The sequence below is a fragment of the Malaclemys terrapin genome, chromosome 18, assembly GCF_027887155.1.
Source record: "Malaclemys terrapin pileata isolate rMalTer1 chromosome 18, rMalTer1.hap1, whole genome shotgun sequence".
Classification (NCBI taxonomy): Eukaryota; Metazoa; Chordata; order Testudines; family Emydidae; genus Malaclemys; species Malaclemys terrapin.
The window spans coordinates 9,168,771-9,180,824 of record NC_071522.1 but is presented as its reverse complement, the minus strand read 5'-3'; the positions used below and the strand labels follow the sequence as shown (position 1 = coordinate 9,180,824).

The following is a 12,054-nucleotide window of genomic DNA, read 5'->3' as shown; positions in this document are numbered from 1 at the left end:
AATTTTTGCTCTATGCCGCATTTTAACTGCTACCATTAAAATAATTTTCTATGTACAGTGTTCGTTCTATTGCTGAACATTAACACAATTGCTCTTGAATATTCCTGAACATAACACACCCAACACTTTCATTTTGCTGCAGAAATAATGAGGCATAAGCAGTGCAGGAATAATTTTCAGTCAATCACAGTTTCAGTATAAAATTGATACCTGTTACTTGGAAGCAGGTTTGGATTAAAGTGAGATTTCAGCTTCATTGCCTCAAATTAATTATTCTGTTTTAGGATGTTAGTGATGATCACTCTGGACCCAAAGTCCCTTCTGTGTGGAGTGACTTTTCACATTTGCAATATTGTAAGTTATTTGTGTGAAGTTCAGACTAAAATAGTTAGAACTTCTGATTGCTTTGTTCTAACATGAATCTTTTACACACTAAGTTATTTACAATTAACTTATTGTAGCTAGTCCAATATTGAGAGAATAGGGATTAAAGCTGTTTAGAAATGTTTATGCATTTGAACATAAATCCCATTTAGTGCTTTCATCCTGACATTCTGTACTGTAAGCTTCATTCCACCTTTACCATATAGAGGTGCACTTGTTTAACTACTGTTCTGCTAAAGGTTTCCTGTCCGTGGGTAGTCAGCACAGCCATTTGACACAGGGTGAAGTTTCCTGTTAGGCCCATTTTATGACCTCTATCTTCTGTGGTGCTCGCTGTGGAAAATATATTGGTTGGTGCTTTAAAAAATGTCTGGTTTACAAATATTTAAATAACACTTCAACTGGTGTCTTTCATCACTTAAGCAGCTCTTCAAGTGATTGTCCGCATGGTCCCCTTCTAATGTGCTCCACGTGCATAAGGTCGGATTCTTTCGGCCAGGAGTGCTATTAGGGTCACACCTGAACCTTCGATTCCCTGCCACATATCCCCACTGAGGGCATAAAGGGCAGAATGAGCCCAACCATCTATCAGCTCCTTCTTACCAACTATAGCTGCAAGGACAGAACCCCTGCAGTGTTCACTTCTCTGTACACTGTGCTATTTTAGTGATCGTGTGTGTGTGTGTGTGTGTGTGTGTGTGTGTGTATATATATATATAAATAAATAAATTATAAATAAATTCATGGAGATGTCCGATCTCCTAGAACTGGAAGGTCATCGAGTCCAGCCCCCTGCCTTCACTAGCAGGACCAAGTACTGATTTTGCCCCAGATCCCTAAGAGGCCCCTTCAAGGATTGAACTCACAACCCTGGGTTTAGCAGGCCAATGCTCAAACCAGTGAGCCATCCCTCCCCATACATATACATATACATATGTTAAAATATTAGTATAGTAATTTTTTACCACCTTGGCTATATATATTTAAGGAAAAAAATACTAGCATTAGAGACTTCCCCGGTACTAGGATTTAGCTTTCATGACTGAAACAAAGTCCCTGAGATTCCAACCATCCCTGCTTTAACATAGATATTCCACTTTGTTAATGACTGGCGCTCAAGATGCCTTTTTTTGTCTTGGAGAGCCATATATAGCCCTGATAGATCCTCAGTCTCACTCGTGCCGCAAGAGGATGCAGAAGATGAGAAAAGCCTTCCTTAGGGGACCTAAGTTAAAGGAGGCATAGCTCTCCTAAAACAACTTAGCCTAGGGTGGTTCACAGCCTAAATCGGGTCGTTCTGGTCTCTGAGCATATACAGCAGCAGTCTGTGCTTTGCCCGGTCCGGATATTTGTGCATGTGGTGCTGATGACTCTGGTGCCAACCCCTGGAGTACAGATACACCCAGCATAGATTTCTTTAGCTCTGAAGTTATTTTCAGTACCAGCTTATCTTGTGGTGACCGCACAGCTTGAGTCATCATTACTATCCTCAGCTGTGAGAATGCCCTGTACAGTATCAGCTACCAGTACTATTACAGTACTAGTCTCCTCTTCAGCTCTAGTAGTGGGGGAGACTCATTCACCTTACAGCTCCAGACAGTATAGCGCCCCTCCCTCCCCCGCAAGTACTCTTTCCTTCTCCCCTTCTGAGCACAGTAAGGAGGTATCGCATGCCCACTCACTCAGCTTGGTCCCATTCATGTGACTCCTACTTGCTTGACAGAGCGCCATCACTGTAGGCATAGACCTTTGGGAGATCAACATTTGCAGACTTGATTAATAATTTTCCTGTCTCTTGAGTCATTTTTGGGGCCCTCTGCTAGGGAATTTCTCAGTAAATCGTGGTACCTTGTTCCAATTACTTTCACGTATCAGTTCAGCTAGTGCACAGAAAATCACTCCGATTCCAAATGGGAGCATCTCACTACCCGTACAGAGTCTTGGCCTTTAGTCTTTCAGCAGCACCAAGAGTATTGTTTGGCAGTCATAGCAGCTTACCTAAGGATCCAGGCATAGCCATACCTTGACAGTTGGCTCATTCAAGGATGATCACGGTAGCAGGTGAATAATTCCATTCCCTAAACCTACAACTTTTCACCACACCACTTTGTTAGGATCAACAAAGAAAAGTCAATGCTGTTACCAACACAGAGAATAGTTTTCATTAGGGCAGTGCTAGATTCCACATCATCAAGGGCTTATCTGCCACAGGAGAGTTTCAAGACCTTAACAGATCTCATCAGTCAGCTGCAGGCTCACCCACACATCAGATGTCACTGCTGGCTGGTGACCAGCAAGTGGAATCTGTGGACAATCAATCAGAGATCAGTTACTAACTTTACAATAGCTGTAGTTCTTTAAGATGTGTTGGCCACATGGGTTCCATGACCTTCCCTGGATAGTGTATTGGCAAAGGAGCTGATGGACAGCTGAGCTCTCTCTGCCCATTAGTTCCTTGAGTGTCAGAGCATAGGTCATCTAGGGCATAGGAACAGCCTAACTGGTACTTCGGGCTAAGAATCTAATCTTGTGTGCATGGACACGTGTGCACTAGAAAGGGAATTCATGTGGACCGTACATCTTGTAGAGCCACAATTAGAGTAAGATAAGTAAGTAACTGGTTTTTTTTAAATTGTATCCAGTGTCCTAAGAACTCTCATTCAAGTTGATTTAAACCCTGAGAGTTCAGATCTGAAATTTGAAAGGAGGGCAAAGCAAGTTATTTTCATATTACACTGACAGTGTATGCTTAAATATACAAAATGACTTGCTTCAACAGAGAAGCAAGAAATGGAGCATTAGAAATAATTGTTCCCATTTATAGCAGAGGTCTGTGATTGTAGGAGCTATACAATGGGAGTATAGTGCGGCAAACCACTGCAGCCATCACTCTGAATTTATCTCCCAGTGGCATTCATCTGCTGATATTTGTTTGAATTTTATACCAGCTTTTTAAAAATTGAAAAAATATCCCTTGATTCAATTGCATTTGAACTGCTTTTGTAATGTTGCTGTCTGGTTTATAGCCATTTATATGTAAGGGGCACTTTGATTTTGTAAAGTAGCAGCATCTGTTTACATCCTTCTGCTTCTCTGGCATACAGACTTGATAGTGTTAACATTATTTCAGTACACTTGTTATTATGTGACGCACCTCTAATAACAATGTATGACGTCTGTGGTTATTTCTGCCCAGTTGATAGAACAGTTTTTTGAGTCTTTTGTGGGGAAATTAGAATTTCTGAAAGGTGCTGAATTGGTCGCCCTAGGATGAAATCCTATGGCTGTTCAACAGTGCAATATGGCCAGTGGCAATGCAAGTTACATTCCAGTTACACTACCGTGGTGCCTTATTCCTAATCTGGAGGGCCAACTTTCAGGGGTAAGGAAACACTTCCCTCACCAAGACCCATGGTCTCTGCTGACACTTCAACAAGCCCAGTGCATGTAGTGTATGTGAAGGCGATATCTGTCCGCAGGGAATTGGACTGAAGCCAGTCATTTCACATAGGCTACCAACCAGAGCACAGGAGTCGAGCCAGCAACCGATCACTGAAAAAGCTCTCTTCTATTACCAATCCCCTGAACCATCTAGTCCCCCATGATCCTAGCGTTACTGTGCAAACCCCATTTTTATCCAAGGGAATTTTCAGTACCATTTCTACTGGATGTGTAGTAGATGTACATTTAATATTACAAATGAATATACATCAACAGGTATATCTTGTCAGCAGTGAACAAGACTATTAAAATGCAAATCTAATTACACACCGTTGAATTTTCTGGGGGTTTGCATACTGTTTATACTACCCAGTACATGACAGGGAACATGATGCAGATGAGATGTTATAAAAAGTAAGTCTATCTGTGCTTAGCAGGTATTTTTGAAATAATTCAGCCATTTTTTTAATTGACATGATTAGTACGCTAAACAAACCACATGAATCAGGCAACTCAACATTCTTCAGCATAGTTCCGATCAGAAGCATCTGAAAATTTTTAAATTTTCATTTTAAAAAGTATTTTCTGTCTGCTGCCAAGCTGTAGGCCAAATCTCAGTACAATGTGATTTTAAAGCTGCCAAGCTCTGGCTCCCTGTGAGATGTTTATAATAAAAATATCAGAAATCCCTTAACTTGGGTAATGCTATCTGACTAGCACTGTAAGAAAGACTTAATATAGGCCAGTGTTGCTCATACCCCAGACCTACTGCTCAGACTTTGAATTTGTACATATACACACCTGTTCTTCTTTTCCAGGGAAATTTCTGGCCCATGACAGGAGGAGAGTATAATCCTTCGTTTACATATCAAATCATGACTGAATCATTTGATTAAACTTCAATTTGCATCAGTTGTGCACTGTCCTATATAGCACCCACCTATATGCCTGATGATCCCAGTCTTACTGTCCAAACCCCATTTTCTAGCTGGGGCACTAAACTGAGCAATATTCCATGCCACAGTTCTACAGCCGATCTCTGTAATACTCCTGGTATCAATACAATTACTTAAAACAGAGTAGGCTGAATTAGAGAAAGAAATAGTGTAATGGTGGGAGGATGGTATTGCTGAAAGTATGACAGACCTTCGACCTAAATAAGAACTGTTTTGTGTTCAAAAGGCCTTTATGTATATGCCAGTACCATCTAGAAGCCCCAGTGTGCCACCTTCACGTGGAAGGACACAGTTCCTGAAAAGCTTACAATCTGAACGGACTAGACAGAGTTAAGTATTGTCCCCATTTTACAAATGGGGAACTGAGGCACAAACAAATTGATTGACTTTCCCAGCAAAGCCCGACACTGAACCCAGATCTTCTGAGTCTTAGTCCAGTGGTTTAACTGGAAGACCATCCTTATTCCACTAAAATATCCTTTTATTCAAACCCAACAATAAAAAAGTCCATTTCGTACTACAGTGAAATTAGGCTTCCACTGTAACCCATCAAAATTTAGAGGCTGATTCAGGGGCAAACAGTTTTTTAGGTATTGTGATTCAGTTCATACACGAGAAATTTGAAAGAGGAAGTAACTTTAAATGATTGAAGGACAAGAGGCTGCATATGCCTTCAGCTAAGGGCAGAAGAGCATGGTACTACCGTGCATAGATGTTGAGATCTCTGAATATGTACTCACTAATATAGATAAATCTGAAACAGCACTTAGATATTAGCATTCCCCTCCAAAACTCATAAGATGTGAGCCTCGTATGCAGGGATTAGGATACTTGTGTGTGCACTGTTTAAATCACACTGGTCATAAAGTTTTTATTTTTTAATTGAAAATCTGTGGATACTTAAGATAACACAAGTGCAGATGTGCATTCCTACACCTGTACTCAAAGACGTCTTCCTGTTTAGAAAACAAGGATTTATTGGACTCGGTGAATGGTTTATATGCCTACATATGCCCTTTAGGGTGTGGTGAAAGCACAATAGAATAAAACATTCCAGCAAGTTTCCAGAGGCCTAATTAGCTAATTTCTTCTCTTTTAAGCTTGGAAGTAGATTTAACAAACACACACCAAATACAGGAAATAGTTTTTGTTATAAACAATAGTTTCACAAGTCACAATTTTTCTATTTGATTTTGATAATTTAGCATATGCAGCTTGTGTATATTTTTACGTATATATAGTATAGCATGACAGTTCAGTACCTGGATACAGTCTTTATACAAAAAGAACAGGAGTACTTGTGGCACCTTAGAGACTAACAAATTTATTTGAGCGTAAGCTTTCGTGGGCTAATTTGTTAGTCTTTAAGGTACCACAAGTAGTCCTGATACAGACTAACACGGCTGCTACTCTGAAACCAGTCTTTATACATCCTCTTCTCAGTTCTTAATGAAAATATCAGATGCTGAAAAAGTTTTTTCATATTTCATACAACTGCGTCAAGTCTGTCTCTAGATAGTCATCTATCTAGAGTTTGAGACATCAGTGAACAGTAAGTTATAAATAAGTTATAAATATTTTTGAAATAAGTAACTTCCTACAGATTCCTTACCAGAATGGAAGTGTTTAAACTTTTACTGCAGAATACTCACAGCTAAGGGTGGTTATTCTGTGAGATGCTGTATTTCTGAACACTACCTGTAAAAAGTGTTAAAACACCCCTATAATCTGTCTTGGAAACTTAGAATTTCACCTCCCCTGCAGGGTTTTTTATAAACTAACTCAGTGTTGTTCATTAGAGTTCACCCTGCAGGTCATATGGAATTTTAAGTTGCCAGAACTGTATACATGTAAATTGCTGTTAAACTTCTTTCTGTTTTTACTGCTTAATTAAGCCGTATAAAAATCTTTGATTCCCCTCCTCCTTCTCCCCCTTATAATATTTATATTAAGGGGCTTTTGACTGGGAGGTATGACTCGGCTCTGCAGGTGGAATACAAATGAACTCATTATATGATGGCAATACTAAAAGATGGTAATGTAAATGTTGCCCTGCTTGCTGTTAGTGTTTGACATTTTACACAGAAGACCAGAAGTGAAGGGAAGGAGGCTGTTATGAAATGGAGCTAAGATTGAAATAGTAGACTCCTCTTGACTGTCTCATATATCTAAGAAGCCTGTGGCCCTGCTAGTGTCATTTGATTGGCTCGGTATTTGCAATGTTAATTTTGCTCAGTTCAGCTTGATTAGAGTGTATGGAGAGGTGAGAGGTGTGAGCAATTGTAGATGATTGGAAGGTGACCTCTGCTGGAGAGTTATGGTAAGGTTTGTGTTGAAGATGCTTTTTCTGTGGTAATTACCGTTCAGTAAAGGCCTGCTGCTTCTAGCTTCACCTGCAGTAATTCTTATTTCTCTTACCTTCTTTTTTTGCAACTTTGTTATTCTAAGTATAAAGAATGTGTCTCATTTTTTTCTGTCAATAAAATTCTTAAATGCCTTCTTGGTGACCACTTTAATTGAGGACAAACCTGCCTTTAAAATATTAAATTACAAGATAAATGGAACTGAGAATCTTATCCTCAGGAACGTAATGTTGTGTCCCCTTTATTTCCCATCAGGAATTGACAAGGAGAATGTCGAACTCTCCCCCACCACAGGACACTCCAACAGCGGAAGGACACGCCATGGGTCCGCAAGTCAAGTGCAAAAGCAGCGAAGCGCTGGCAGTTTCAAACGTCACAGCTCTAAAAAGATTGTGTGAAGCTTTTTTTTTTTAAAAAACTGACTTATGTACATGGGCTTCACTAGTGCCCCTCCACCGGTTGTGATGCTGCACTTAATTCTTAACGTTCCCATCCCACCAGCCATGTTGCCAGATGATCAACTCTTAAAACATTGCCTGAATTTTAATGCCTTCTTTTCTTTTCTTCTGTTTTTTGGTTTAAGCCAGTATTTCAGAACCATTCAAGGAACCATTTGTAGATCCTGAAGAACTTCGTAGATGAATGAAGTACGGAATTCTTTAACAGTGCAGTACAGTAGCTGTCCAAATATGAAAGCCATTTCTCATAGACCGTTTTACCTTGCTTCTGTTATATGCCTTGTTTGTTTCTTCTTTAAAGGAAAGTGTTAATGTTTAATCCTATTTTGCACACTTTTCAAGTTAATGGCTTTATGAGCCGGGGAAGTACTATAATCCTTGTTAATTCAAACCCTTCAGATTTTTAGCTGTGGACTTTTTTTTACCATACTTAAAAGCAACCTTGAAATTAGCCACAGTGCAGTAAACCTAACCAGAGATGATTGATAAATTAAATCTTTAATAATTAGCAATAAATTTAAGAGGAGGAGGAGGAGGCCACTTGTCTCTTCATTTGCCAGAAAGTAGCTTCATATATTTGGAACTGTGTATGGACCAGACTGGACAAACTGACTTTTATTCCAAAGCAAATTTTATTTTTTGCTGAACTTTGACTGCACTAAAAGAAATGGATGTATAGAGAAAAGCAAATCATCAAGAACTGACTATTAATTATGCTCTCTTAGCAGCTGCTTGGAAAATGTATTACTTTTTTTTGTTACCACATACCCTCTATGTTACTTTTGCCCTTTCCACCAATGTTATGCACCTTCAAGAAATTCCTGGCAGAATAACTATTTGGGAAAGTTGTATGAAGTAACTTTCAACTCACTCAGAATTTTATTTAGCAAAGCTGCTTGTGTGCTGCCCAAGCAGTGATACAAAATCATTAATGTTCACGTCAATGCAAAATGGTACATGAATTTAAAAATAACTGACATTTTTGTCAAAGACCGGTTTCGTATGAATGTTTGCAATGCAGTTTTTGCTATCAGCGTAGACATTTCTCTCAAATTTGTCTAGCAGAATTTTCAATTTTTTTTAAACTTGCAAAAATTGTGTTTGGGGTTTATAAGAAGTAAACTGAAATTGCTTTCTATCACTGTGAAAGACTCATCAACTTACAGTAGTATATTAACAATGGATGACTGTGATAATATGCTGCTATGTTGAATGATATGTAATGAAGTAGCACTACGTGCTGCAAATACTATATGGACTAAAAATGTGCGTAACATTTTGATTTCAGAGGTAAATATAAATTCTGACAATAGAGGGCATGTCATCTGGGTGCTCATTTTAGGGCTAAATATATCTACTGTTAATGCCAGGTGGTCCCTGTTGTATGTTAGGATTTAGCAATTTATGAATGGCTTGAAAGAAAAAAAGTATATAGTATTTAAAAAAAAAAAAACAAAAAAACCCTCCCATAGTGCGATTTCAGTAGTGGCTTTCAGTAAATCAAACTCCACAGCTAAATTAATAGAGAATGGTACAACTAAGTGTTCAAATTTTATTGATATAGCACATTATTCACATTTATTCACACAGTAACAGTGTAACATGTTTATGTAAATAAAAATTTGCCTTTATTGTATTGATTCAGAAAATAACAATTTAATTTTTTTAATTTGTTTACAGTCCTGGAAAAACTATGAACACAAACTTAATATGCAAATAGTTTGCCAAAATAAGAGGAAAACTTAGAATTAGTAGTTATCTTGAAATAGATATGTTGGAAAATATTGAAGACTTGTGCAATTAACCAAACTTTTTTTATTCTTGATCATGTAGGAGCTGCAGTAGAAACTTAATTATTAAAATTCTACAAAAGCTATGTATGAAATGGGTTCTGAGGATAGAATTGAATTTAGGAATAGAGCAATGACCAATGCCAGGTACTAAGCTGCTATGCATTCATAACCTTGGATATCACAGATAAAATCTCTTCCATCTAGTACATCCAATTGTGTAGTAGTCAGTTTCAAAATCTGTCAGTTTAAAACCTTGATCATATTGAATCAAGCTAATTCCAGCCCTGTCAGTTTTCTCAGTGTTCAGTTTTGTTAAAGATAATGAATCCTAAACAAAACTCACTAATACATTTTTTCTCACCATAAGGCGGGGAAATTTTTTTAGGGTAATATGCTGTTAGAAAATAGAAGCTTTTAGCTCTTTCAGTTTCCCTGGTGAGCTAATTTTCAAAAATATTGCATTTTTCATGTTTATTACCAAATCAGTTTGGGTTGAGTTGAGTGTATTTAAAACTACCTTTTCCAGAGTTCTGAGATTGCCTGAAGAAATTGGAATTCATAAAAACTATGTGCATTTGAAATATGTATGTTGTGAAATCAAAATACAGTGATCAAAATTATCCTTAATGTGAGAACCGCAGGAGTCACTCAATACCCGCTTGACCCAAACTGATTCCATGTAAAATAGGCAATAAAAAGTAACTCACCTTAGTAAAATGTCCTTGGGTGGGAGGGATTGTCTTAACATTTCTACCATTAAGTTGGGTCAGAAGATCTGAACCGTCTAGAGCAGGGGTGCCAAACTCATTTGGAGGAGAAGGCTGTATTCTATGGTTTATTCTAGTCTGTGGGCCAGCGTATAAATTCAGGACCATATATATACTCCCCACATTGTACAGTGGGAACAGCCACCAATGTTGGTCGGAGGGTTGCAAAGAGATCAAGAGAAGAACGTGGTCTTTATATAGTGACTAACCATCTAGTGATAAGTTTTGTTCAGTGCCTTATCGTCACATTCTTCACTCAGAAAATCTGCTCCCCAGTAGACCCACTGCTATTTTTGTCTTTTTCTTTCTCATCTTCTTTCTTAATTCCTTATTCTCCTTTCTTGGTTTTTTCCTCCTTTCCTTGTCTGAGTCTTCTGCCCTTTTCTCTGCCTTTCTTTCCCTGTGGCAACTGCCACTTCCCAATACAGTGTGCTTCACTCCCTCCCCCTGGCACCTATTCCTTTTACTAAAATGGTCAGTGATTAAATAGTTAATATTGAGCCTGAAGTATCACCACTGGGCTTTTGGTACTCCAGTCCGATTAACAGGGAACAGAGGAGTTCACACCTCTGAGTCATTGTTTCAGACAGCTGCAAACTCAGCAGCCATCACTGCATTGGTTACACTCTGTTCACATTTTAAGGTGATCTCTGCAGCCATGGGCCCTAGATACTTTGATTTACAGGAAAGCTTAGATTTTGGAGACTCTGATTTTGACATGCGGACCACATAAATACATCACGGGGACCGTATGTTTGACACCCCTGTTTTAGAGCATGTTTATCCATTATGCATTAACCACATTAAGTACTGTAAAGAAGATTGACATTTTATTGTTTGTGTTTGTATTTTCCCCGACTTAAAGTTAACTCGGTAGTATTTTAATAGTGCATAACCTACCTGTTAATTATACCAATGCTTCTGCTTTAATGTGCATGCAATTTATTTTCCATGAAAGGAAACATTTCAAATAAGTATTGTGGACTGAGCATTTGGGAAAGTGCCAGTGCTCTATTCCTAATTGGTTTGTAGCTTTTAGGGCTTTTTCTGTTTCATCCTAAGGTTAATATTTTTCAGATGTAATGAAGCACGTTTTAATGTTATGCAACAGACTTACCACAGAGAGTCACTTTTAGTGTTGGCCACACAATTTTTTTTAATGCAGTATATTCACCTGTAAATAGATTTTGTGTAAAATTTGACAAAGTATATTTACTACACTGTAAATACATGTGACAATATATTGTATTATTTTGCTTTTTTGTAAAGCAGTTAGTTGCTGTATATGTATAACATACAAATTTGATTATTCTAGTGTTAGTTATTGTTAACTACGACTTCTCCTTCCTGCTGGTGCGTTATGTCATTTAAAGAAGAAAAAATGCTGTGTACTATAAACTTACACTGTGTATGATAACTTACTGTTTCCATTTGGGCCTCAACTTTTAAAATGTTTCCTTGATTTACAATCCTGTTAATATTGTAAGCAAGTGTGCGGCAGCCGGTGAGAATCCTGCTGACTCGAACACAGTTGGTAACTTGTAGGTAAAACTGTAGAAATCATGGTTTCAAATAATTGTTGTTCACCCTATTTTCCCCTCATGTATGTACTTCCCTTTTTTTGAAGTAAAATGTAAATTCAACCTGCTTTGAGTTGTTTGGGGGTCATTGGCTGCTAGGTTTCAAGGCTGACCTTTTAATTCTCTCTTATCCTTTGCTTGTCACTTGGGGTACAGGGATTTGTTTTATTCTTTTGGAAACTAGGAGTGGGTCTGAACCAAGAACCTAATCCAAAACTCATCAAGGTCAGGAGGATTCTTCTACTAACTTCAATGGGGAAGTCCACATTCGTGTTTAAAGCTGGTGGTGTGGATTTGTGCCTGTGAATATTG

General features: G+C 38.2%; 1 protein-coding gene across 4 annotated transcripts in view; it reads left to right on the top strand.

The window, feature by feature from the left end:
* The window catches only part of NF1 (neurofibromin 1), a 169,783-nt gene extending 157,973 nt beyond the window's left edge, over positions 1-11,810 (top strand). For 3 of the 4 annotated variants that reach the window (XM_054008797.1, XM_054008794.1, XM_054008793.1), the window contains one exon: positions 7,400-11,810. In XM_054008797.1, the coding sequence (XP_053864772.1) occupies positions 7,400-7,542 (143 nt within the window). In that variant the 3' untranslated portion in view covers positions 7,543-11,810. The remainder of the gene's footprint in view (positions 1-7,399) is intronic. The other variant, XM_054008796.1, reaches the window with a different exon arrangement.
* The last annotated feature ends 244 nt before the right edge of the window (positions 11,811-12,054 follow it).